Consider the following 27,885-nt stretch of genomic DNA (forward strand, 5'->3'; position numbering starts at 1 on the left):
CATCCCTGTTCGCAACCATGGTGGCTGGTGTAGAGTGCAAACTCTGAAAGAAAGAATGAATGAATGAGTGAATGAAGTTCTCAATGTAGAATTATCAGGACCAGTCATAAGATGGGAGAGATTATTCTTTTGATGGCAAAATAAATTCGCCTTTTCATTCTCTTCAAGTGACTTGTTGAATAAATGAATGAAAGTCGTGAAAACTTGAGGACCTGCCAGTAGGTTAGGGAGAATGAATCTGGTGGGGAATTAAAATTTTATTATCTCTGGCTTGTTGCTTTGTGCATTTTTTAAAAAATTGCGGTGAAATTCACATAACATACAATTAACCGTTTTTAAGTGAAGAACCCAGTGGCATCTAATGCATGAAACTGCCACGTCTATCCCGTCCCAAAACGTTTTCACCACCTCAAAAGGAAACCCCACACCCAATAAGCACGTGTGTGGATTTAAAGCTCCTGAAAGGCAGGGACAACATTAGTGCAAAGTGCTAAGGCAAGTTGCAAAGCAGCAGACTGCTGGTATTTGGGCTGTGGGTGGTTGTCAGGTGGTGTGCAGGGGGAGCCTCAGGCAGAACAGCGTCCTGGCAGGGTTTGTGTGGTCTTCCCCTTCCTCACCTGTACCTCATGGCCCCACTAAGGCCCCCTCCCCCTCCCTCCCTCCTTCCCAAAGTGGCTGCTCTGTGGCCTCCAGCATCATTGCCGGAGAGCATCTCCCAGTCATCCTCTGAACTGGGCTTGCCCTGGCCTGGACTGCAGAACCACGTTTATCATCGGCTCACGGCATGACCTTGGGTGAGTCATGCCTCCTCTTCTCAGCGGTGTCTGGTCTGAACCCTGGCTCTGTGTTTCCAGATGGGCTGAGCCCCCAGGAAGGGTCGGGGTTTGACGAGCTCCTTGGCAAGGATTCTCTGGACTCTTTCCTCCTACCTGCCTGAGAAGGGCGCCAAATCGCATTATTGGGTGAAACACAGGGCAAGAAAATAGCTCTTAGTAGGATTCCCTTTCCTGGTCTCAGTTTCTCCCTCCTTAGGGTAGGGTAACAGTGCCCCTGAAGGCTGCAGGCTGTGGAGGGGGAGGCAGAAGTGTGGGTGAGTGGGTGGTCATCCGGTGGTCATCCAATGGCCAAGAGATTGCAGTTGTGCTGAACTTTTACCAGCAACATCCAACAACTCTCTGTCCTCCCCAGAATGTTCGCCATGGAGACCAAGAACTTGGCTGCTTCCTGGAACCGGTCAGTCCTGCACCCATTTTATCTGTGAAGAAGCAAAGTCCACAGAGGGCCTGGGACTGCTCCAAGGGCAGGTGACAGGTGTCGTGAAGCCGCTGGGCGTTTGGCCCCAGGTAGCCGGGTTCTTCAATGGAGCCACTCCCGCTCTCTGCTCGGGAGTGGCGGGGCGGCAGTTCCGGAGATCCGTCGGATGCCCGCTGCAGGAGCACAGCGGGCCTTTTTGACAGGCGGGCACCACCCCCTGGCCGGCCCCTCCCCGCTGGCAAAGGGCCTTATCTGCCGGCCCGCAGCCGCCCCGCCGGCATTGGAACGCGCGCTGCTCGTCCGTCCGTGCCTGGCGTCTTGAGCTGCTCCACAGGTGCTCCCCGAGGACGCCGCGCAGGGGTCTCGCACCGCCACCTGGCTACCGCGACTTCGTGGGTGCCCTCCTCGGAGGCTGATCATTAACCCAAAGGCCTTGTAAGGAGCGAGTGGCCTCGGCGGTAGGCACACGTCAACCCCGCCGCCATGGAAAATAGCACCCTTGCGCCCCACGAGCGCATCCGGAATGCAGCCGACATCTCTGTCATCGTCGTGTATTTCGTGGTGGTGATGGCTGTCGGGCTGTGGGTACGTAGGGGCCCTGGGACACTCGCTGACGGAGCGAGGGCCACCGGGAGGGACGAGAGGGGCGCACGGAGGAGCGAAGGCCTGGGTGAACTGCAAGGAGGGGCGGGAGGATGGCCTTAAAGGTGTGTGGAGCCAAGTGGAAATGACTTGGAAGAGTTTAAGGGAGGAAGTCAGGGGGCGCGGTGTGAAGTGAGGAGGCAAGTAAGGATGAGCAGAAGTGAGCTGGGCGCTGGCCAGCACGGAAGATGCACACTGGGGACCTGTGAGCAGAGGAGGAGGGCGCGAGATGGGGACAGGGTGTGAGGGGCAGGCGACGGCCGGCCCGCAGCTGCAGGGAGGGTTCCCAGGCTTGGGAGGAGGTTCGGTTCCTCCTGGAGCCTCTCCGTCCATCCAGGTTCCGGGTGGAAAAGAAACAGTGTGGGTGGGGAAGGGCACAGGCCTCTGCCAGTCGCAGGTGCTGGAGGGCAGCCAACAGAAAGACCGCTTTCCGCGTCCCCTCCTGGGAAAGGCTGGCCTGCAGGCCTTGTGCTGTGGGATCCCAGGGGCTGGAGCCAGTGAGAGGAAAGCTGAGCTGAGGAGGAGGGGGAGGAAGTCTGGAGGTGGCCTGGCACCGGAAGAGGGAAATGCCCGTGGCTCCCCTTTGGGACTCTGGGGACATACTGAACCTGAGAGCAATTGTTCTAGAAGCCCGAGACATGGAAATTTCACTTGTGACAGACTGGCACACCCATCAACCAGAAGAGGTTGTCTTAAATGCGCAAATTTCCAGCTGCCCGGGAAGGGGTGGCAGACCAGGAGGAGGGTGGACATTAACCCTTCCTTGCCACGGAGATTTTTTTAGGGATAAAACGAAGTTGTTTTGTTTTTTAGTAGTTGCAGAAACCAGATGTGACTGAAAGCCCCTCCCCAGCTGTCACAAGGGCTTGGTGTGAACTGGCTCTTCCTCGAAACCTTCGGCTTCCCAGACGTGTCCAATCAGAAGCTTGGTTCTCAGTGTAGTAAACAGCTTTGACGTGGTTTCAGACACTAACCCCAGGCCTCAGTTTCCCGCACATATACAATGGGCACAATGTTACTTACCCTTATTGACTCCTCCAGGTTTTTGTGAGGTTCCGCAGAGCTGAGTCTTGAAAGCTCATTAGGAATGCTAGAAACCTTTAAAAATACTATGGCTATTTTGCCCTCGCTGGTGTGATCCTAGCCTGAATTATTTTTTTGTCTTTTAAGTAAACTTGGACAAAAGTGGTCAGCTGCCAGGACACCTTGACAAAAAGCTGTTGAGACAGAGAGGGCAAGAATGTTAGTCCCCATTTAGACAAAGAACAAATCAAAGCCCCACGTGGTTGTGATTTTCTGAGTCTGCAACACATGGCATTATTCCTGGAGCTCTGGTCTCTTTTCCAGGGTACCAGGTACTTTGCTGCCTGGCCTGCCTCCCTCCTTCTGCCCCTCCACAGCTTGGTAAGAGCTGGAGCCAACAGGTGAATCCATCATTTGCTCACTGTGTTGTATTGCCTGTTTCCCAGACAATCACCGATAATCTCCATTCCCTTAAGCAATCTCATTTTATTTAGCCCTACCAGTCCTGAGGATTATGGTGTTTATTCTTTTCAGATATTTGTGAATCAGCATCCCTAGTCCTGTTAAGTGCTCTTTAATGAGTCTGCTAGTATCTGGCCACGTTTAATCTCCCCCCTCTGGACCCTGATCATTTAATGTGTTGAATTTCTTCCAGTTTACACTCCTCTTTCTTTCTCCTGGAGTGTCAAGAAGGCTTGTTCAGGGTCAGGCATCCTGACTCCTGCATGGTCCTCTGGGCTGCAGAGACAGAGCGACCAGCTCCGCTGGTGCTTCTTCAGCTCCGAAAAGACACAGCAATGTCCCTCTGTCCCCATCCCCGTCTCTTCTAACAGTGTTTCGTTCTGTTTATCCTTTTCCAATACTACCTCATCCAATCATACTGGGGCTTGAACTTGTTCTTCGGTGCACAGTTGACCCTTGAACAACATGGGTTTGAACTCTGTGGGCCCACTTGTATGCAGATTTTTTCCAGTAAATACTAGGTTGGCCCTCTGTACCTGGGGTTTCATAGTGGAATCAAGTGACCAGGGATAGCAAACAATTTTCAGTCCTTGGTTAGGAACCTGCAGACCTGGAGGGCTGGCTGACTATATGCATTGTTCTGTGCCATTCTGTGTGAGGGACTTGAGCGTCTGTGGGTTCAGTGTCCACAGGGCTTCTCTGACCAATCTTTTATGGACATCGAGGGATGACTGTGGGTAAGTGTTTGAGAGTCAAAAGTTATATGTGGGTTTTCAAGTTCATGGGGGTTGGTGCTCCTAACCCCCATGTTGCTCAAGGGTTAACTGTGTATTTCCATTTTTTTCTTTCATTACCTCTCAGCTTGTTTCTTGGGGGATTTTGTATGCTTTTAGGCTGATTCTCCTACTTTATTCTTTTTGGAACATTTCATTAAACTATCCTTAAGCCCTTTATGCCAAGGTTTGTTAACTATGACCCACTGGCCAAATCTGGCTCACAGTCTGTTTTGTGTGGCCCACAGTTAAGAATGGTTTTGACACTTTTAAGAGGTTGTAAAAAACAAAGCAAAACAAGAAGAATACACGGTGGATCTCATGTATCCCACAAAACATATTACTATCTGTCTCTTTTATTCACAGAAAACATTTACTGCCCTGACTTACGTGACCATTTTTTTTGAGGGCCTAGCTATTTATTTATTTATTATTTCTTAAAAATATATTTCATTGATTATGCTATTATGGTTTTCCCAATTGATCCCCCTTTGACCCTCTCTGCCAGGTACCTGTCTTCCCTCCAGCAATGCTCCCCAACTTAGTTCATGTCCATGGTCATGCATATAAGTTCTTTTGCTTTCCATTTCCTATACTGTTCTTAACATCCCCCCCATCTATTTTATACCTACCATGTATGCTTCTTAGTCCCTGTAGTTTCCCCTGCCATTCTTCCCCTTCCCCCTCCTTGCTGATAACTCTCCATGTGATCTTCATTTCTATGATTCTGTTCCTGTTGTAATTGTTTCCTTAATTTGTTTTTGTTTTGGTTTTTTAAAATTCAGTTGTTGATAGTTGTGAGTTTGTTGTCATTTTACTGTTCACAGTTTTGATCCTCTTCTTTTTCTTAAATAAGTCCCTTTAATATTTCATATAATAAGGGCTTGGTGATGATAAACTCCTTTAGCTTTATCTTGTCTGGGAAGCACTTTGTCTGCCCTTCCATTCTAAATGATAGCTTTGCTGGATAGAGTAATGTAGGTTGTAGGTCCTTGCTTTTCATAACTTTGAATAAAGTTCTTGCCAGTCCCTTCCTGTCTGCAAAGTTTCTTTTGAGAAGTCACCTGACAGTCTTATGAGAACTCCTTTGTAGGTAACTCTCTTCTCTTGCTGCTTTTAAGATTCTCTCTTTATCTTTTACCTTTGGCATTTTAATTATGACATATTTTGGTGTGGCCCTCTTTGGGCCCGGCTTGTTTGGGACTGTCTGTGCTTCCTGGAGTTGTATGTCTATTTCCTTTGCCAAATTAAGGAAATTTGTTTTTATTATTTTTTCAAATAAGTGTTCAGTTTCTTGCTCTTCCTCTTCTCCTTCTGGCACCCCTATGATTTGGATATTGGCATGTCTGGAGATGCCCTAGAGTCTTCTCATTCTCTCCTCATGTTTTTGAATTCTTGTTTCTTCATTCTGTACTGGTTGACTGTTTATTTCTTCCTTATGTTCCAACTCGTTGATTTGAACTCTGGCTTCCTTCCCTTCACTATTGGTTATCTGTGGATTTTTCTTTATTCCACTTAGTGTAGCCTTTATCTCTTCCCTTATGTGTTTGCCATACTCACTGAGTTCTCAGAGCATCCTGATCACCAGTGTTTTGAAGTCTGCATCTGATAAGTTGGCTACCTCTGTTTCACTTAGTTCTTTTTCTGGAATCATTCTTTTTTCTCTTTTAAAGATTTATTTATTTATTTTTAGACAGAGAGAAAGGAGGGAGAAAAAGAGGGAGAGAAACATCAATGTGTGGTTGCTTCTCATACACCCCCTACTGGGGACCGGGCCTGTAACCCAGGCATGCGCCCTGACTAGGAACCCACCTGGTGACCCTTGGGTTCACAGTCTGGTACTCAATTCACTGAGCCACACCAGCCAGGACTTTTTCTGGAGTTTTGATCTGTTCTTTCTTTCTTCTTCTTTTTTTTTTTTAAAGATTTTATTTATTTATTTTTTAGAGATGGAAGGGAGGGAGAAAGAGAGAGAGAGAAACATCAATGTGCAGTTGCTGGGGTCATGGCCTGCAACCCAGGCATGTACCCTGACTGGGAATCGAACCTGCGACACTTTGGTTCGCAGCCCGCGTTCAATCCACTGAACTACACCAGACAGGGCTTTTTCTGGAGTTTTGATCTGTTCTTTCATTTGGGCCATATTTCTTTGTCTTCTTGATTTGGCAACTTCCCTGTGTTTGTTTCTGTGTGTTAGGCAGGGCGGCTTTGACTCCCTGTCTTGGCCCACCTGTTACATGTAAGGGGTGGTGCCTTAAGTATTCACCAGGGTGGGGCAACCCTCTTCCTTCACTGCTTTGTGGCACTGTATGTGGGGGAAGGGTCAGAGCGGGAAAAATGCTGCTTGCTTGGCTCTTGCCCCGTTTCTAGTCACTTCTCCCACTTCCCGTGTGAATGGTGCCCTTCTAGCTACTGCCCTGGTGCTGAATCCCAGAGTGGTGGGTTTGTGGACATTCTAGGACTGAGCAGGTCCTTTAAATGGACTCTCCTGAGAGACTGGCAGTTTCTTCTGCCTCCCCACCACACACTGGTTTTTAACAGCCAGAAGTTATGAGGCTTTATTTCCCTACGCTGGAACCCTGGGCTGTGCAGTCTGACCTGGGGCTGGGATTGCTTGCTCTCCAGGTGTCCCCCAGTTTTTATCTGCCACACATGAATGTGGGGCTGTCTGTTCTGCTGGCCACCTCGCTGCCACCATACCATGTGCTCTCTGCCCCTGGTCCCTGTCTCTGCTCCTCCTACCTGTCAGGATGAATATTTCTTCTTTAAATCCTTGGTTGTTGGACTTCCATATTGTTCAATTTTCTGGCAGTTTTAGTTGTTTTTTGTTTTCAGGTTAGTTGTGATCCTTCTTATGGTTGTTCAAGGAGGTGAAGCATGTCTATCTATGCCTCTGTCTTGGCCAGAAGTCCTTATGTGATCATTTGCACTAATAGCATCCTTGGATACCTGAGTAGCAGTGGCCACTGGGGAGTCCAACATTTCCATTTTCAGATGAGGGTCTGAGAGGGTGACCAGAAGTCACTCAGATGAATCAGCATCAGAGCTGGGACTAGAACTCAGGTCTTAAGATTCCACAGGCAATGCTCTTTGCATTATCTCATGTTTCCTCCTTCCTAAGACACTATTTCATTTCTGGGATATCCTCTCCAGGGTTCTTACCACCACTTGCATTGCTGTGGCTGTGTCCTGGGGGTGCTGAATTCTTCCCTTACATATTTTTACAAAGCGAGAGCCTACAGTTTATCTTCATCCTATGCTTGAGTCTCTTCTTTAAGCCTTTTGACAAAATCATCTTGACAAGTTGCCAACACTTCACTAGAATACTTGCAGCAAAAACTCTTCCCAGTGGCCGTTTCCACTTCTGGACATCTCTGACAGGAAATTCTTTTTTGTTCTGAGCTCAGATCTGATGTCTTAGAGTTTCTCTCACTGTGTCTGGCTGTGCCTTATGTTGGCCACACTGAGTGAGTCTGTCCCACTTCAAGTGTCAGAAGGCTATAGGCCACACCTGAGTCTTCCCTTCTCTAGGCCCAACATCCCCAGTTCCTTTTGCTCGATGATATTTTTATTCCATTGAGAAAAAAATTATGTGGGTCAATAATTGCACTTCTTTGGCTCCTGCTCCTTGCAGCAGTGAAATAATTCTCTTCTAGTTGCAGGGTCCATGGGCAGATTTAATGCCATAGGTTACAGAGTGAGGTCTGGAATGTTAGAGTTTTCCTTTGAGCATCCGGTGCTCATGGAGAAAGTGTGTTTCTATTTGTAGGGAGTGAGCATCGGGGATACAGGAGTCAGTGTACCTGAGCTGCCATGCATGCCCCAGGAAGCACCTACTGAATGCTGCTGACAGACTGTTTGCAGAATGCCTGCCTAGAATGGGGTGGGGGTGGAGGGTGGGGTGTTGCTCATTTCCATAAAGTTAAGGGTGGGTGAAGGGGAAAGAATGGAGCCTGAGAAAATTGTGAATCCCGTTCATTTAAGTTTTTACTGAAGTGCACCATGCACGTGGCATTATATTAAGCATTATGGGGGGTTAAATATTTGTAAAATGATCACCACAATCAAACTAAGTAACACATCCATTACCCCACATGGTCAGTCTGGTAAATCTATCTATCTACCTACCTACCTATCTATATATTTTGGTGTGTTGAGAACGCTTAAGATGTACTCTTTTGGCCAGTTTAACTGTACCATGCAGTATTATGAACTACAGTCACCATGCTGGACATCAGATCTCCAGAAGTTAGTCATCTTATAACTGAAAGTTTGTAGCTTTGGCCAACACCTCTCCATTTCCCTCACTCCCTGGCTTCTGGTAATGAATATGTATATCAGGACATCACATTGTACACCTTAAATATATACAATTCTTATTTGTTAAGATGCCTCAATAAAGCTGGAAAGAAAATTCATAATATAATAAAGGTAAAAAAGATGATAAGGGCGTGTATGAGGTATAAATGGAGTTGGCTAGATGTTCACAGGAGAGAGAGCTTATGTTTGTTCAGGAGGGGAGGAGAAGGTTCTGTGGGGGCGTGTCGGGTGAGGCTTCATGGTGAAGGTTGTGTTTGGAGAGTCCTTGAAGGGTGGTTATGCAGGGCCTGCACTTTTGTGAAGGAGTGGGTGAATGTTCTAGAGAGGAAAAGGCTGGATATAGTATACCTCTCCTCACCTTTTAACCATCCCCAGCATGGCTCCTGAATTCTTCCAACTCCACACTCAAGCCTCTGGCCTCATACTCATCCTCTAGTCTCTTTGTGTCGAAGACCAGTTTGGAAATGTTATGCGCAGATTCCAAATCCACTCTTCCTGTCCCTCCAACCCTGCCTGGGGGGTATCAACATTCTTTTTTTAATTCTTTTTTCAGAAAAGTATCAACATTCTTCAACTTCAGAATGATCTTTAGAATGGTCTTTCCCTGGCCAGCTGCTGGAGCCTGAGTTCTTGGGACTTATTTCTGTTTCAGCCTTAGCTACCTTGTCTGCTCCTTGGTTCTACTAGTTTTTTGCTCTTCTCAGAAAAACCACAACAGAGACCCAAGTGTATGTCTATGGAAGGGAGGACCCTCCCAGGAGTCCAGAAATATCTGAGCTGTGCTCTCCCTGGCACTGCCTAGCACAGAGGGGTGTGCACCAGATCTACATTGATTGTATGGATGCATGAATGGTCCTGCTCCCTGAAGGACTGAGTCTAGTACATCTTTGCAGACTGAGGACACAGAAAGGTGCTATCTGTAGCAGACATGTTTGCTAATGAATGGTGGGTTCCTAAGTGCTTGAAATGTCACCATCAGAAGTTAATGCCTTTGGATCAGTGATACTCTTCAGTCTCAGAAGTCACCTATGAAAATATAAATGCCTCTGACAGGGCTGTTTTCATCCATTGGCATTTTTAGGGAGATTAGCAAGCTTCAGCTAAGAGAAGGCCATTAACACAGAAAAAGCAAAGGGAAAGGAGGCCAGGGCAGAGACAGTGTCCTCCTTTACTGCCAGAGGGCTGGGCCTGGGCCTGAGCCGGACCAGGAAGTACTGCAGGTTCAGAGGCAACATTCCAAGGAGCTGTGAGAGGGGCTTGGTGGTCATGTATTGAAAATGTGTGTCATTCTCCTCTCATCAACCTTCAGTGGCTCTCTACTGTCTACGGAATGAAGCCTATACTTTTTAGCCTGCATTTGAGGGCCTGTGGTCTGTCCTCACTTTGGCCCACTCTCCCCATCCATACACCTTAACCAGGTCCATCAGATGACATTATTCACCTTCCCCCTCGTCACAGTGGTGCAGATCTACCTCTGGGTCATCATTGCACTGCTCCTGAAGTCTGAAATGTCCTTTCCTTCTTTTCTCTGACTAGCAAATGTCCCTCTTTCTTCAAAACTTGATGAAATGCTGCCCTCTCTGTGAATCCTTTCCTGACACCCCAATGAGAGGGAATCTCCTCCTTCCTCTGTATTTGTGATAGTAATTATTTTGTGGTATTCATAATACATTGAAAAGTAGTGTTTCTAGCAAGCTCCTACCGACATCCCCAAAAGGATAGTTTTGAATTAAGTTTGAATGTTTAGTCTTTCATGTAATATTTAGTATGATTGCTGTGCATTCCTTTAGTTCCTTCCTTCCTTCTTTCCTCCCTCCCACCCTTCCTTTTCTTCAGCATTATTGAGATATACTACACATACCGAGTGGTGCTTTTAAAAACTATAATGTTTTACCAGGCACTTTGAGTGTGCTTGTAAAAAAGCCATAAACATTTCCATTTCCCCTTGCAGAGAGATCCAGGTGGAGTGATTTGTTCGAAGCCACACCATAAGCCCACTGCAGAGTTAGCGTTTAAACTTTGTGAGCCTCAGTCTCCTAGTCGGCCATGTGTCGGTCCCTGCCTGCTCCATCTGAGCACGCTGGCGCTCCAGGGTGGCATGTGAAGCGGGGAGAAGGAAGTGCAAGTGTATGGGGAGATGTATCCTTCTGGCTGGCAAGGTCACTCTGTTCTAGTTTTCTATTAAACTTTTGACACTTTCCTCCTCTATGTTTTCCACTAATCGTGGGACCGTTGGAGGCTTCTTCCTGGCAGGACGGAGTATGGTGTGGTGGCCGGTAAGTTTTTTCTGAAGTACTGTTTGCTTAACTATGATATTCCCTGTAGGAAGCCACCTTCTTCTTGGGTTGGGGCGGCGGTGATTCCTCCTTCTTGCCTTAGATCCTGGTAATTGGTCTCTGGCTCACCAGGGCTCCTGGGCACCCTTACTGTCTTCTGATAAGGGAATAGCCTTAAAAAAAGTTTGGAATACTTCAAGAGGTAGAGGAAGAGAATGCACATGCGGCCACGGAAGAAAAGCAAAAAGAGCACACAGACCAAGGAAAGTTGGGACAAATTGGAGCTTCCACTTCCATATCTATAAAATGAGGGTGGTAAGATTTACCTTGCAGGAGTGTTATGAGTGTGGATACCTCTTATGAGGTGGAAACTCAATAAACAGCTGTTTGCTACCTTTTCTTTAAGTCCCATGGAAGAAAGACATTATCTGTCCTACTGTGGGAGCCTAATGCAGTGCCTGATGCGCAGGAGGCCCTTGGGACATACTGGTGAAAGGATAGAAGAGGGGCCCTACTGTTCCCAATTACTGTTTTCTCCATCTCTTAGTGGATTTTGGATTTTGCCAATTTAAGAGCCACTTTCCCTGACACTTATATGAGGGCAGAACCATCCCAATCAAAGGTCCATGTGCATGGACCAAAGAGAAACTGGAAGATCCCTTCCATCCTACAGCACAGGGCTCTGGTTCATTTATCAGTTCAGCCCAATGACCATTTCCATCCAGAGTTCTTTACCCAATTGACTGGTTGACCAAATTGGCTTAATCGTGTAATTCCTTGGGCTTAGGATACAAGTGAGCCTGGCTGGTGAAAAAGTGGGTAATGAAGCATAAATACAATAAGAAGAGGCTGATTGGAGGAAGAAAAATGAGAAAGTAAAGCAAGTCAAGTCATTGTCATGCACGCACAGAGAAAAGTTACAAGGGCAATATGCTACATTTGGGCTTTGGTTTGTTGTTTTGGGATGAATTTTAATCACTGGGTTCTTCACAGTTGCTTGGATTACCTGAAGTCATTTTTGCTTTATCCTTAAGGTGGCCAAGAATACTGGGCAGAGGCTGATTTCCTTGGTGGGTCCCTCATGGTGGTTGCACCCTGACACTGTGTGTGGGGAGAGGGACACGTATTCCAATGCCTCCTGTCTGTTCTTTGTCAGAGCTTTCGTGTTCTCATGCTTTGGACTTTGGTGTTTTCCTAAAAGCTGGTGTTGAATAGGCAGCTCAGATCACAAAGTGCAAGACAAGGCTGGGATAGTCCCTCTAGGACTGTGTGGTCCAATATGGTAGTCATTAATCACATTGGCTACTTAGACTGAAATTAAAATTAGATAACACTAAACTACCCCCCCCCCAAACCACATTAGCCATATTTCAAGTGCTCAATAGCTGCATATTGGACAGTGTAGATCTAGAACATTTCCATCATTGTAGAAAGTTCTATTGGATGGTGCCACTCTCCAGGTTTCAGAGCCAAGCCTGACTTGAAATCTTAGTGGACTTGAGATTAGATAACTAAATAGGACCTTGAAGTTTACTCTAGTTGTTTTGAAAACAGCGCATCCCCACCTTATCTAATGCTTCAGTGTCCCCTACAGGAAGCCTGCTAAGTGCTCATCCAGCCTAAGTTCTCCGCTTTTCCCCCCTTTCAACCTCCTGCCCCATGATGACAGAAAACTCATATCTCTTCATGTAAAAATTCTAGTGCTGATTGAATAGGGATAAGATCTTAGCTTCCAGTCTCTGGGTCTTGGGGAAGCCAATGAGGGGGGAAGCATGGGGCAGAACCACCCTTATGTAGCCTGCATTTGGTCTAGGCCTGGGAACACCTCACACCTCAACGAGCAATGATGCCTCTCTTCCTGATAGTTCCTAGGTGTGGGTCTGAGCTAAGAGTTGTTTGGTAAGAGGAATTAGCCCCACCCAAAGCAGGCAGGGTTCAGTGGTTCAAGTGGGGTTTTTGGTGAGTGGTTTTCCTTACTCATGTCTAGAATTGAATTATTCTAACCAACAGAGAAACATCACATCATTCTTTTGTGCAGAAGCCACTGCTTCCTTGTAATTCAACTCTCTTAATTTGCATCTAAGGCATCATAGGATTGTAGCAATGGTTTCTAAACCTGCCCAGGTATCAGGATCACCTGGGTGTGCTTTCTAAAGATACAGATCCCTGGGCTGCATTCCAGACCTACTTCAAAAACAAAACAAAACAAAAGAAAACAAAACAAAAAAACCAACGAACACCTTAGAAGAGGGTCCTAGGAATCTGTGTTTTTAAAAGCTTCCTAGATATTTTTGATGATTGGGTAGGTTTGATAATCACTGAATTAGACTCAGTGAAAGGTAGACTCTTCTATCTGGTCAGACTTACTGAAACAGCACCATCTGTCAGGGATGCTGGGAAAGGAGATTCTTAAATGGGGAACAGTGACCTCTAAGTCTCCCACGACTCAGAATTTTCTAGAACACTCTAGAAAGTAGAATGAGCATGGGCTTTGACATCAGAATATCTGACCTGATACATTTACTCATTGTGTGACTTTGAGCAGATTGCTGAACTTCCCTGAGCTTCAATTTCTACCTCTATAAAATAGCAGAATAATACCTGCTTTGAAAGGTTCGTATCAGGATGAAATGAGGCAATGCATGTATAGCACTCAGCACTGTGCTTGGCAAGTGCTCAATGAATGGAAACATCGTGATGTGGAAGAAAGGCCAGGAGTGCCCAGGAGACCCCTCCAGCTGGCATTTGCCTGGTGCACAGCCCTTAGTAGTGCACAGTAAATGGAAGTTAGCATTTACATGAAGTTATTGTTGCCGCTTCACTTAAATTTAACTTTCAGGTTGACTGTGTTACTAAATGAACATGATTTATGTATATATTTATTTAAACCACTGTAAATAATCAATTCCAGCTATGCACTGACTATATTTTAACATCTTTGAAATTGGTTGTGTGTTATGATCAATAGTGGCATGCATATTGAAGTAGCAAGGTGTTTTTTTCTTTCTTCATACTACATGGCATGTCTTATAATAGCCAGTGTTTTAGATTCAGTGAAGGATGGTTATATCCTCAAGTACAGGTTTAAAAAAATATGTTCACTACAACCTTCAGGTGCTGCAGAAAAGCCTCAGGGGTTGCCCTTTCCCTCTTTCCCAGTAACTCAACATTTATTTATTTTATAAAAAGGAAATCACTAAAATTTTGTTTGAGAACAAGGTTCTGCTAACTTACAAAGTTAAAAAACTGCTAGTTTAGAAGAAAAATAAGCATGGCGATTTCTATTCTAAAATTTAAAATGGTTGAAAAATGTTATTGTGCTACATAGTTGAAAGGAAAACGTGGTGTGCAAGAAAGTGCAAATGTAAGTGCTTCCTCTCCATAATTGAAAAATAGTGTAAACTGTGTTAAACCTGTACTTATAAGTTTCCCTTGACATCAAAACACAAAGTCAGTTCAGGTCTGTCTGTTGGCCTGGAGGTTTATAACTGATACTAGTTCTCAAATGCGATGGCCCAAGGAGAACCTCACAGGGCCACAGGGCCTCCGGAGCTGACATCTCTCAGCCTCTTGACTGAGGCAAAAACCCTCCAGGGGACCCTTTGCCCCTTTCATCTGCCTTTGCCCCCTACTTTGTGCTTTAGGAGGAGTCAGCAACCAGAGGAGCTTTGGAAAGAGAGTTGAAGGGGATTTTAGGAAGGGAGAACTTGAGTTGACCTTGGTTGATACACCCTAGACCTGGAGAGCTTGGGTAAGTCACCTATGAAAAAAGCAGGAGGGAATCAGAGTTTGTAAAGTCTGAAAAGAGATTGGACAGAGGAGAGGCCAGCTGGGGACAATTCCTGGGAGCTGTGGACTTTGAAAAGGAGCGATTGTAACCTGTTCCTTAAAAAGTTAATACGGCCAGCGAGAGAAACAGCTGGTGCTAGGCCTGGGGATAGAAGTGAGGGACAACTGGAGAGGAGAGCAAGGAATCAGAGCTGGGTTACAAGAGGAGTCGCTTGTACAGGGAGCCAGCCAGATAGGCCCATGGTGACTCAGTCTGAGTCAAGCTTAGGCCAGCCAAGTCAACTGAGTAACATGAAACTGTGAAGCTATACCTTTGTAATGGGGGGGGCTAGTTTTGTGGCCCAGGATCCCCTTTTTCAGTGCACCATGGTTTGGCACCTTTAACAAACAGCTGCTAGTGTTGCTGTTTTGTAATGATTATTTGGGGGATGTGAGAGACGTGAAAGCAGAATGTGAGCTTGAAAGGGGAAAATTTCCCACTCCTTGGCCAGTAGTACCAGAAACTGCTCAGGGAGCAGGCCCTTGGTACACAGGCCAGCAGAGGATGACCTGGTTTTGGAGAAGAGCTGGATCATGTATACCAGAGGCAGCTCCATAGGAGTGGTGGGTACGAGGGGGCTGAGCCAACCCTTCCACAACCCCTTCAACACATAAGTCAACTCTCCAAAGGCAGTAGGGACCTCCCAGGAACCAAAGGATATGGCTTGTCCCAGCTTTGTGACATCGGTCCACTCTGGGTCTCAGAGAGTCTCTTCTGTAATGGGAGACAGTTGACTGAGGATCTCAAAGACTCTCCCAGGAATAAAATTCTGATTCCATACCACAGAGGAAGGGACAAACATGAGGGAAATGGGTGTGGGCATACCGGCCAATTCCTCACTAGTGAACGTCTTGAAAATGGAATGTGTGTGTGTCTCCCAGTCACCACAGTTTCAGTCCTTCCTTTCTTATCAGAGAATCATCATAGAGGAGAGTATCAAGTGATTAGAGGGCAAGGGTTGAAAACTTCTCTGAAAGGGCCAGATTGTAAACATTTTTGGAGGCTATGTGATTCTATCACAACTACTCAACTCTGTGGCTAGCATGAAGCAGTCATGATAATACATAAAGGATAGGTGTGGCTATGTTCCAATAAACTTTATTACAAAAACATGTGGAGGGCCAGATTTGGCCCATACACCATCATTTGTTGATCCATTGCTTAGTCCTGAGCTCTGAAGTCAGGCTTCTTGGGTTGAATCCAGCTTTCTGCCCCTTACTAGCTGTGTTACCCTGGATGAGTTACTAAGTAGCTCTGTGCTTTACATTTGTTATCTCTGTGACAGGGATAATAGTATACTACTTGAAGTTGTAAGGACACGTGTGTCTCAGGACAGTGCCTGGCCATATGGTAAACTCTCTGGTTTAGCTCTTGTTGATCTTTTTCAACTGGAATTTTTTAAAGGACTGTCATATCACCTATCTGATTGAATCCTCAGTGATCCAGCAGAATGATGAGTAACCCTGTGGGTTGCCCAAGTTCACACAAGATAATGCCAGAGCTAGACTGTCCTTGTTTTTCTTGTTATTCAGGTCTCTTTCTCCTTATCCTTCGAGATGGAAATCTATGAGATCAATAGGTATGGCCTAAAAGTGTTATCTGAAAACCAAGACATTCCTTCATTTTAGGGCTGACCAGAGACCCTGATGGAATTTTCTCCAAGGGAAGAGGACAGCTTCTCACATTTCTTTAACTCTCTTTAGTAAAATGTATCTGATCGTATCTTCAAGTCTCTAAAACCTAACGATCTGGTTAAAGTTCAGCCATGTAGGATGCTACCAGAGTGGCCACGGGGTGTTCTGGAGAGCCTCGCAGGCCTAAGACCTGGGTGGGAACGCAGTGAAGGAGGGGGAAGAACGGGAATAAGGTGAATGGACACAGAAGAGGCAGAGAACTCAGCAAGGGAACAGGCTCAGGAAGACATAAGACAGAAGACCAACACATACTTGGCATTCATGAGCCTGAGTAGAGTGAAGGCAAGTCCAGGTCTAATTGCTCTCTTCCGGCTCTGATTGCTTCCACGTGCATTAGCTATGTGTCCCTTCCCTTTAACCCAGGCCAAGTCTGTGTTTTCTTAATCTCTCTCCTTTTAAAAATCTCTCCAATGCCTATCCAGGGCCTTGCATTGAGTAGGTACAAGACAAATATGTTCTGAATTCAATAAATGGGAGGAAGCCGATGGACCAGCCCAACCCTTATGCTGGACCCATTGTTGATGTCACCTGTAACAGCCTACATTCCATTTTCGGGTTCAGTGGCCACACAGCACATAGGCAGTGGTAAGAACTCGGGAGGTTAGGAGGGTACTGGGTCCGAGTGAAAGCCAGCCCCTAGCAGTTCTCCCCATCTCTGCTCCTATGTACAGAGAAAGTTTTTCCTTCAGTTTTTTCCCCTATGGTAGTAAAACTGGAAATGCAAGCCTGGTCTGAATCAGAGTGCCCAATTTCAGCCTCCACTGAACCCCTTGGTAGTCTGGCATGGCCATACTTCTTCATTATCTAAAACATTTGACTTTTTTTTTTTCAGTTTGAATCAAGCTTTTGCAAAGCTTGTCATTTCCCATAGATATGTCTCTCTTTTGGTTAATCGGCCAGTTGCTGCCTTGCTCTCAAATGACCTGTTCCCTCTAGGCTCCTCCTTTTCCTCTTCTTCTATTGTACCACCTCCTCATCTTTCTTCTTTTCCCCTTCTTTCTCCTCCTCTTTCTCCCATCTGCTCTTCTCCCCTCCTCCTCTCCCTCTCATCCTTTCTCTCTCTCCCTCCCTCCCCTGCTCCACCCTTTTGTCCCTCCTTCCTTCTTTCTATGATGGAGCCATTTCCCTTCCATTCCTTATGGCTTAGTCTCCTCCTCAGAGCCTCTCTAATTAGTACACAGCCATCACCACCCCATGTCTCTTTGTGTTCCTAGGCAACAGCTGGCTGGTGTGGAGCCAAGCTCCTGTCACCTAGTTAGTACCTAAGCTCCTGCCTTCTCCTTTCCTTCTGGCTGCCCTCCCATTATCCTCCAACACATCAACCAGCACTTCCACAGAGAGAGTAAAAAGTAAATTACAGCCACACTCACTTGACGAGGTGAATATGTTCCAAGAAATGCGTCATTAGGCGATTTTGTCGTGCGAACATCATACAGTGCACTTACACAAACCTAGATGGTATAGCTTACCACACACCTAAATTGTATGCTGTGGTCTAATTGCTCCTAAGCTATGAGCCAGTGCAGTATGCCACTGTAGGAATACAGCAGGCAATTGTAACACAACAGTTTGGATTTGTGTATCTAAACATAGAAGAGGCATATAAAAATAGAGTGTAAAAGATAAAAAATGGTACACCTGTATAAGACACTTACCGTGAATGGAGCTTGTAGGGCTGGAAGTTGCTCTGGGTCAGTCAGTGAGTGAGCGGTGAGTGAATGTGAAGGCCTAGGACATTGCTGCATACTGCCGTAACTTTATAAACGCTGTACACTTAGGCTACACCAAATTAACAAAACAACACAAGATTAAATCAAGCACAAGAGAAAGTGATGCAATCAAGAGAGAAGGTGAACAGAAGATGTGTGATGCTGCTGCTGGCATATCATGGCATACTATTTTACAGCAAAGTTGTTTTTCATAAGTAGAAAAAGTACACTCTAAAAGAATGATAAAAAGTATAGTGTAGTAAATACATACACAGTAACAGCTATTTATTATTTTGTCAAGTATTACATACTGTACATAATTGTATGTACTATACTTTTATACAACTGCAGTGCACTGGGTTTGTTTACACCAGTATCACCACAAACATGCGAGTAATGCATCGAGCTATGACATTAAGACAGCTACAACGTTACTAGGCAATAGGAATTTTTCAGCTCCATTACTGCTATAATCTTACAGGACCATCAAGGTCTATGCAGTCCATCATTGACAGAACACCATTATGAAGTGCATGAATGTGTAAGAAATATTTCTAGTTGGTTGAAGTCAGGAGAGTGCTGAAACTACTGGCTAAGATGACATCTTTGGATTGTTTGTGTTGGAAATACATCTGGGCTTTCACTGTCTACCATTGGCGAGGGCCTTTTGAGTTGGCTGAAGCTCTATGTATCTTCTGGGGTAAACTTTGTATTAGGGAGGTGATTTAGAGTTGGAGTGAAGAGCATGGACTCTGGAGCCAGGCTGCCTTGGTTTGAACTTTCAGAGTCACCCAATCCTAGCTGTATGACTTAGCCTCTCTGTGGCTTAGTTTTCTCAGGTGAAAAAATAGAGATCATGGCACCCACCTTGTAAGAGTGTTCTGAAGAATAAATAGTTAATATGTGTAAATCTATTAGAACAGTAGATAGTTAGCACTTCAATCTACATGTACATGTTGATTACCTACTATGTGCCACAATCTGTGAGGTGCTGATGTGTGTGTGTGTGTGTGTGTGTGTGTGAGTGACAGATGTTCTTATAAAATATATCAAAATTTACAGATAATGGTAAATGTGAAGCAGGAAATGTATTTGAGTCATGGATGAGAGGGAAGTGTTCTTTTTGACCTATGGAAGACGGTCAGGGAAGGCCTTACTGAGGGCTGAGCATTTAGACCAAGACTTCAGTCTAGGGACCAGGAGGAGGCAGTCACGTGAAGATTGTGGGAAGAGCAATCTAACTGGAAGGAACAGAGGGTCAGAGGCCTGAGGTGGGAAGGAGTTTGGGATACTTGAGGAACTGGAAGGGGGACAAGGTCGGGGGGAGAGGGTGCCTATCGATCAGGTGCCCCAGGTTGTTGATGACTGCAAAGACAAGCTCATCTGAATTGGCAAGAAGGATGGTCTCCAGCCTCCTTGGCCCATAAATGCCAACAGAAACCCTTATCTGCCTTTTATGTAAATAACCTGTGGGAAAATACCAGCTTTGCCAGTGGTGTCCTGGTTTCCTGCCTTTTTGGTTCTTGGACCAAGGAGAGGTGTTGGTGAAGATAATGAGTGAAAGGCGCCCATTGTCTGGGGGGAACGTGAGCTGATATAGAGTAAACAGAGATTATGATGAGTCTGGAGCGAGGCCTGTGTCTAAATATTTACCAGAGTCCTGGAAATAAAATTGTCTGAATATACAAGCCCCACCTTCTCCTTTGTCCCAATCCAGGAAGTGTGATTCCCTGAGAGATGGCAAGGGTCAAACTTCTCCCATAGGAAGATACCTTAGGAAGGGACTCAGAAATGTTAATTCAGGTTAAAGACCAGCTCCCCAGAGGAGAAGGGAGGAATCTGAAATATGAGCGTGATGCAGACATGCACATGCTATTCCAGAGTTTACAGGGAGAGAGCTGGGGCCCTGACTGGACCGTGCCCCTTCATGGGAGTTCAGAGGAGGATGCCTGGGGAAGGATGAAAGTCAGCACGGTGCCTGTGGCCTCACCTTCGGACCCTTGGATGTCGGTCACGTTGGGCTGCAAGGCCTTGTGGAAATCACGTCACTTCTCTGGTCCTCAGTTTTCTCACCTGTAAAATTCAGGTGAGAATAGTACCCACCTCACAGGCTGTGTGAGAGTGAAATAAGAGGAGGTGAAGGAAGTGTCCGGCCTCAGACTTGGCTTCAAGGAGGCTCTGTAATAGTTAGTCACCCTCTGTCCCTTTCTTAAAAGGGGAGACAGAGCTGGAAGCAGAAGCCATCTCTAGAGCTCTGGACATTCTGGGTATTATATGGCCTGAGAAGCAAGAAAACAGTTTTCTGAAATTAGCTGAGTGCATTTGTCATTTGAACTGTGAGGATCTTGCTCTCCCCAAGAAAAAATGAACATTCTGACTCTTCAGGGAAATTCAGGGCACTCTGTACAAGCGTGGGCTGTGTAAAAGCATCATCATCAACATTTCTTCAGCATCACATGCCCATGTGGGGCAAAAATTTCTTGAAAGGTTTTCATATTGTCATGTCATTATAGCTTATATATGTTTATAATGGAGGAAACTGAGGGTCAAGGCAGTAACATGATTGGCTCACAGTTACCTGATTTGCTGTGGCAGAACCAAGGTTAGAACCAGGTCACAAGCCTCCTTATGTACTTAGAAGGAGGGGAAGAAAAGGGGGTCGACACCATTAATTACGCTTTCAAGTGTGATACAGGGTGCTTTTGTCAAATCCATTGGTAGCCTCTGGCTGTGCAGCTAGGAAGACACACACGTCTGCTGTTCGCCGACTTAGGCAATTCTCGACTCCTGGGATAGTGGTCCTGAGTGTGCATGTGCTATCTTACCTTCCTGAGTGTATGGAAGTAAAAACAAAATTAGTATGTAAACTTGAATCACTTTTTCCCTCTGGGCTCTTGTTTTGTTTCCCTTTGAAAATGGGAAGGTTGACCTTAATCATTTCCAAGATAATTCTAACATCAGATGTCTGGGCTAAGATGTCTACTTTCTATTTCCTCTTTGCAGGCTGGTGCTCAATCCACTGAGCTACACCAGCCAGGGCTCAATGACAGTTTCAAGTCTTTTTCTACATCCTCCCACCCCCAGATAAACAGATAACTTCCCTGCATGCTTTATTCTTAGTCTTTTTGCCTTATGTCTTGTGACATTATGTTATTTTCCAGTTACAATGCTCTTACATCTCTTGGGTTTGGTTAGATCCAGCTCCTCTTGCACAGAGAAAGCAAAGCCATCTTGATACTTGTCATGGTGTCTTGAGCCCCCTTAGGGGATGAGGAAGGCTTGGAAAGAAGTGTCAGGAGCAAGATCAAGCTGGGGAAACTTTAGATGAAGTCTACCATTCTGAGCTCAGGAGGAATGTGGGAGAAAATTACAGAGAAGAACACGTCACTGGGTGGCTCCCTGGTTAGGACATCATTCCCAAATGGGCATAAACCTGGGTGAGGGTTTGGGAAATCAGAGTGATGAAAGCGTTATTAATGAGTTCAAGTGAGAGGAAGGGCAGTGTGAAAACCTGGCGTGGGAGAGCAGGTGGTAAAGCAAACGTGTCTATATTAGCTTGCATGGGCTGCTGTAACAAAATATCATAGACTGGGTGGCTTAAACAACAGAAAGGTATTTTGTTTCATAGTTCTGGAGGCTATAAATCCAAAATCAAGGTGCTCTCAGGGCAGGTTTCTGGCGAGACCTGTCTTCCTGGCTGATAGATGGCTGCCTTCTCCCTTGGCACTCACATGGCCTCTTCTCTGTGTACACATGGACCAGTCCTACCAGATTAGGGATCCACCCTTATGATCCAATTTAACCTTAATTACTCCAATAAAGACCCTATCTCCAAATACAGTCACATGGAGGATTAGGGTTTCAACATTCAAATTTGGGGGGAACATAACTCAGACCAAAATAGTGTTCACTGTAGTTCTTGTAAATTGTCCTTGAGGGTGAACTGAGTGTCCTCTTAGGGGAGAGGAAGGGCACTGATTGAGGGCCAGCTGAGTGTCATCATTACTGATTCATGGTCTCATTTGACTCCTGTACAAGGCTGTCATGAGAGCAGACTGAAGCTTGAAGATGTTATGATCACCCAGATAGTGAGGTCAAGAAAGCCTACCAACTCTAATTTAGAAGCTCATGCTACCATATCACTGGAGGGGACTTTAACTGAAACCTTGCTGAATTCCTAGGGACTATGTCTTTAAACTTGGAGCTGCCAAAGAGGTTGCTTGGCAAGTCCATTTGGGTCTGGGAGGATCTCTGAACAGGGAAGTGATGTGACTGGAGTTGTGCTTTGGGGACATAACTGGCCATGTGGGTGGGGGGTGGGTGGGTGGCCATGTGGGTGGCATCATCTAGATGCCTAATGCCATGGTTCTGTTGAGAAATAATGACAGCTAGCAAGGGCAATATAAAGAGTGTTAGATTCCCATGTCATTTTGAAGGCAGGCAGGTTTTGGTAAATGATTGAGTGCAGGTTATGGGGCAAAGGGAGGAAGTTCAGGATGAGGCCAAGGTGAGCAACTGGAAGGACAGCAGTGCTCCTGATAGAAACGAACGGAACCTGGACCCCATTCATGTGGTACCCCCAAAGCTCTCCTGGCCTCCAGTTCATCAGGTGGAATGTGAGGAGGTACCTCAGAAAAGCCTACAATACTTTAGAGTCCAAAACTCCCTTTGGGGGGATGTTGGAGAGGACTTCTTGAACTTAAGGTTAATCTAATGCAGTTAATCATTGCTGGTAATTATGCCCTTAATAGTATATTAGGCTTAATAATTTATTAAGTGAGAGATGATAAGTGAAAAGATAATGGGTCAGGACAGGCAGGCCACATGGATAAGGGATTTTGATGAAAAATGGACTGTTATCTCCATCAAGCTTTGAGGAGAAAAAAGTAGATCTCTAAGCAGCCTGCTTTCCTCCCAGTTTCTCCTTCTCCTCTATCTCCTTCTTTTTCTTCCTTCTCTCCTCCTCCTGCTCTTTCTTCTTGAAGCACACAGAGCATTTTAATGTTTATGTTATAAGGAAGACAAGATGCAGCCTGGGCCAATAGAACTTTTCACACCACGAGATTCCACTAATAGTCAGAGGCAATGGTAATTTACCTCTTTGGCAAAATTTACTGGGTCCAATTCTTTTAACAAAGGCAAGCATGTCTACATTATACAACATACTTTAAAGTACAGATGACCAAAGATTTAAATTCTTTATATATAAAAATTTATTTATTTATTTATCTACTTATTTATTTACAGAGAGAGGAGGAAGGGAGGGAGAAAGAGAGGGAGAGAAACATCAATGTGTGCTTGCCTCTTACATGGCCCACACTGGGGACCTGCCCTGCAACTCAGGCATATGCCCTGACTGGGAATCGAACTGGTGACCCTTTGGTTCATGGCCCATGGTCAATCCACTTAGCTACACCATCCAGGGCAAAGATTAAAACTATTAAGTGGCAATAATCACAGTATGCAGTTTCCCTTCCTTAACGAATAGTGTTCACCCAGTTACTCAAGTACCAAATGTAGAAGTTACCCTTGATTACTCTCTCTCTCTCATTTCCCACATTTGATCCATCAACTATTTCTATAACAGACCCTCATCTCTACGATTGTCTTTGTCTCTGTGCTACCACCCAAGATCAAGTCACTCTTCTCATTTATCCAGATGCAGCACCAGCCTCACACGTGGTTTCTCGTTTGTCCCTTGTCCCCAACACTACACTTTCCACACGCTTGAGAGCAATCTTTAAAAGCAAATTAGATTCTGTCCGTGCTCTGCCTGAAACCCTCCAGTGCCTTCCCATCACACTTGCAATAAAATCTACACTTCCTCTCCTGGCTTGCTAGGACCTCTGCGATGTGTCCCCACCCAGCTTCCAGCCTCACCTCACCCCCACCCCCCCGGCCCCCCACCGTTGTCCATGCTCACCACACTCCAGACACTCTGACCTTGGACTTTCACCTTCCTCTTGCTTCTCAACCATGAGGACCTTCCCACTCAGGGGGTCTTTGCTTTGCTGGAATGCCTTCCCTCTGCTCTCAGTATAGTTGACTTTTTTAATCATTCTGATCTCAGCTTAGAGGTTAAGCTCCATGGAGGGAACTTTCCCCGACTCTCCAAGCTAAAGTAGTCTCTCTGTCACACCTTCTTTCTCTTTTTCCCAATACTTACCACTCTCTCATCTTTTTTGGGGGGGGGGGGGGTTTATTTATTTATGTTTCCTCTGTTAGAATATAGACTTCTGGAGTGTTGGGATTTTTTTTTTTTTTGGCCTGTGCTATTTATAGCAGAATCCCAAGTGTCTGGGATGGTGCTTGACACATTGAATAAATGTGAAGAGTGAATGAAGGAAGGAATGCATTTATACCACTACTTCCTCCTCATTCTAGAGACCTCTTTTCAGCCTGGCCTTCAGGGATCTCCTTCTCTGACTTGGCACCAAGCACCCAACTGTCTTATATTGGGTGTAGGGTCTGGTGCAGTTAGGACAGCTTTGTTTGGAGTGACTTGTGTTTGGGGAAATATGTGTTTTGTTCCAGCCTTGGAACTTCTTAGGGATAAACAAATAACTACAAGCCTCCCCCACCATTCACTTAGCAAGAATTGGGATAATTATACTAGTTTGGTATTTATCAAACGCTGCCATCTCTTCTGCTCCTGGGTATGAAAGGGCTCTAGAACTGCCTGGAGTTCTCTTGAGCCTCAGATGCAGTTGAGTTGATGGCACAGTATCCTGACTGGTCAGTCAAGCTCTTCACCTTGTTTCACCTGGTATCTTCCCTTCCAGGTTTTTACTTTTGGGTATTTAGTATAAGTTCTTCCAATCTGTCTTCTGACCTGTGTATTGAGACATATTGAAAAATGCAATGTTTTGTGCATTTGTCTCTGGGTCTATGGGATCTTTGTGTAAAAATAAAAATACTGTATCAATTAGAGAATTATTATTATTATTATTAATATCATCCCTTATTACTTGGGAGCACATGGAATCACAGAATTTAACAGCTAGGAGTCACTTGGACATCACTGGCTCCGCTGCCTCCCTTCTGTGACAGGCGACGGGACTGAGGCCAAGAGGCTTCCTTTCCAGTGGTTCCTTTATCAAACTGTCCCCATTTACTGAGGACCTTATATTCCTCAAAGTCCCAAGCCAGGAGTGCTGGAGGACACAGAGACGACTGGCATAGGCCCTGGTCCTGAGTCCACAGCTTCTTGGGGGACTCCTAGGAGAGGCCTGGTAGGCTGTGGGGCTTCCCGTGTCTCCAACACTTTGGGTCATTGGGCTCACAAAGGACTCACAGATGATCTGATTCGGGAATACAGCCCACTGGCTCTTCCTTAATTCTTTCCTCTTCCTCTTCCTCTTCACTATTATTACCCAAGCCCCCACAGCCACCTTCAGAACCAGCAGTCCTGACAGACTCCAGCACAGTCAAGTTTCCGGCCTTCTGCTCGTTCTTGTCCTTCTCTTGGCTGACATGTCTCTTCCCTCTTTGGTCACCCCTGCGTGTCCTGAAGGAGCATAGGGTCCTCACCCTACTTTATCTTTGTGTTTCCAGATTGGAGCTTCTCTTTTCGCCAGCAACATTGGAAGTGGCCACTTTGTGGGGCTGGCCGGGACGGGAGCAGCTGCAGGCATCGCCACTGGCGGCTTTGAGTGGAATGTGAGTAACATCAGAGACACCGTGGAAGGAGCGTTAGCAGTCAGCCAGTTCAATCTGTGCTCAGAGGGAGGTGCTGTAGATGTTAGGGAACCTCTTCTGGCCACCCTGCGACGCAGGAGAAGGAGGGGCCCCAGGGTGCCGCTCTCCTTCTGCTGGAGTAGTGTGAGAAAACCACTGATGTTAGAACAATAGCGTTTCTTTCTTCTCTTAACAAGCCAGGCACTCCTCTGCCCTTTCAGCCATATTGGAGGTTTGGAAATGCTTATCACCAGATTTCCATTATGATAATTATTTATTTTTTAAAAAGGTCTCTAAATGGTAGTTTACTTTTTGTAAACCAGAGAAGAGGAAAAATAGCTGTGAGGTCACTGGACAGTCATGAGGGGTTGCTCAGCTACCATTCCTGTGGGCCTCGCCCACCCTGATGGCCTCCTAGGGAGTTGTCCTCAGAGTTCAAAGAGAAACCGCTGGGCGATTGTTCTGCAGTCGCTGGGGGGCCTCCAGGCAGCGTGATCTGACTCCATTTCCTTTTCGGTTTTAGGCCCTGATTTTTGTGGTTGTGCTGGGCTGGTTGTTTGTCCCTATTTACATCAAGGCTGGGGTAAGTACCTGTTGTTTCATCTACTGTGGACTGATGGACACACACACACACACACACACTCTCACACAAATGCTTGGTCCCCCTGAAAGGCAGAGGAGACTTTTCAGCTTTTCAGGATAAATGGCAGAGAAAGCCTGTGCCTGGGCTTGCTTTTCCAGGTTATAAAGTTCCTGATTGCTCCTAGCGACTTTAAACGGATCCACTAAGCCATGGCTTCTCTTCCTAAACAATCTCGCTCTGTTCAGAGCCCTCTGAAGCATCATGGCCTCTTATGCTGGGTGTGTATTTACAAGGCACTGCCCTGCATTTGCTTATGGTATAAAACCATGTGCCTCTGCCCCTGGAAGGGTCATATTTCCCTTTTCTTTATGTACATCAGCAGGTTTCTTTGCTGAGCATGCAACTGGTACTCAACTATCAAATGCATGCTCCAGCTCTCAGGGAAAGCTCTATGACCTTTTACCTAAGGCAGCTTTAGTATCCTCGCTTCAGTGAGCTGTAATGAGTAACTCCCACATGGAAGTCGACTGAAAGCAATATGGAAGAAGCACAGGGCAGACTCTGAAACTTCTGGAGGCTGTTGGTGACACATGTCTGATCCCAGGAGATGACAAGCTCTGGGTTGAGGGAACAAGACAGTGTGGTTGACACTTGCAGAAAGGAACTGGGAGCACAGTTGAGGAGGCCTGCAGGCACGCTCCGTGGCGAGGGCTGCATGCAGGGCAGGGTGAAGCACACAGCCAGTGTGGCCACCTTGTTCAGTGCATTGAAAAGCTGTTACTGTTGTTATGCCTTGCACACAGGTGGTGCTGTGTATAGGAATATTGACTTATCCACCCCCACCTCCTCCTTGGCAAAGATCTGCCATCTTGGTTATGTGCAGTCATGTATTTATTTTAAAACATGTTAATAAGGCACCTTCTACGTCCTGGGATAACACGCAGCTACCTCTGCAGTAAGGCATGTGGGACTGAGACGAGCAAATGGCTGGAGTACGGCCGCCTGGACACATCACATACTTCTCTGACCAACGAGGGTTAAGCCTTGGCACCCTGGTAGATGCCACTCTTCTGCTTGCTCTGGGCCTTCTGGCCACTCCGGCTGCAGCGACCTCCCTTCATCCCCTGCAGGTGGTGACGATGCCAGAGTACCTGAGGAAGCGATTCGGAGGCAAGCGGATCCAGGTCTACCTCTCCATCCTGTCCCTGTTGCTCTACATTTTCACCAAGATCTCGGTGAGTCTGCTGCCCAGTGAGGCTGGGCACTGGTGCCCCTCCAAGGGGCAGCGCTATACTTTTCTATTAATTTGGTCCCTTAAGCCTTCTTGCTCCTTAGGGTAAAGTTCTATTTCATGCATCAAGGAGCCAACACATGGAACTTATCCTCTACTGTGGGGAAGATCAAAAACACAAACAGGTTCAAGAAGGTTCAGGGAAAGCTGTTCTTTTTTTTTTTTTAAAAGATTTTATTTATTTATTTTTTCAGAGAGGGAAGGGAGGGAGAAAGAGAGAGAGAGAGAGAGAGAGAAACATCAATATGCGGCTGCTGGGGACCGTGGCCTGCAACCCAGGCATGTGCCCTGACTGGGAATCGAACCTGCAACACTTTGATTTGCAGCCCGTGCTCAATCCACTGAGCTACAC

The 27,885-nt window shown here is 46.0% G+C and overlaps 1 protein-coding gene across 1 annotated transcript in view; it reads left to right on the top strand.

Annotated features, from left to right (window-relative positions):
* Positions 1–1,511: 1,511 nt before the first annotated feature.
* SLC5A1 (solute carrier family 5 member 1) overlaps positions 1,512–27,885 on the top strand; it is a 54,584-nt gene continuing 28,210 nt past the window's right edge. Inside the window, exons 1-5 of the mRNA XM_028527985.2 lie at positions 1,512–1,840; positions 10,680–10,750; positions 25,537–25,641; positions 26,183–26,242; positions 27,373–27,477. Of these exons, the coding sequence (XP_028383786.2) occupies positions 1,738–1,840; positions 10,680–10,750; positions 25,537–25,641; positions 26,183–26,242; positions 27,373–27,477 (444 nt within the window). The 5' untranslated portion in view covers positions 1,512–1,737. The remainder of the gene's footprint in view (positions 1,841–10,679; positions 10,751–25,536; positions 25,642–26,182; positions 26,243–27,372; positions 27,478–27,885) is intronic.

This window comes from Phyllostomus discolor, chromosome 13 (genome assembly GCF_004126475.2).
Source record: "Phyllostomus discolor isolate MPI-MPIP mPhyDis1 chromosome 13, mPhyDis1.pri.v3, whole genome shotgun sequence".
Lineage (NCBI taxonomy): Eukaryota > Metazoa > Chordata > Mammalia > Chiroptera > Phyllostomidae > Phyllostomus > Phyllostomus discolor.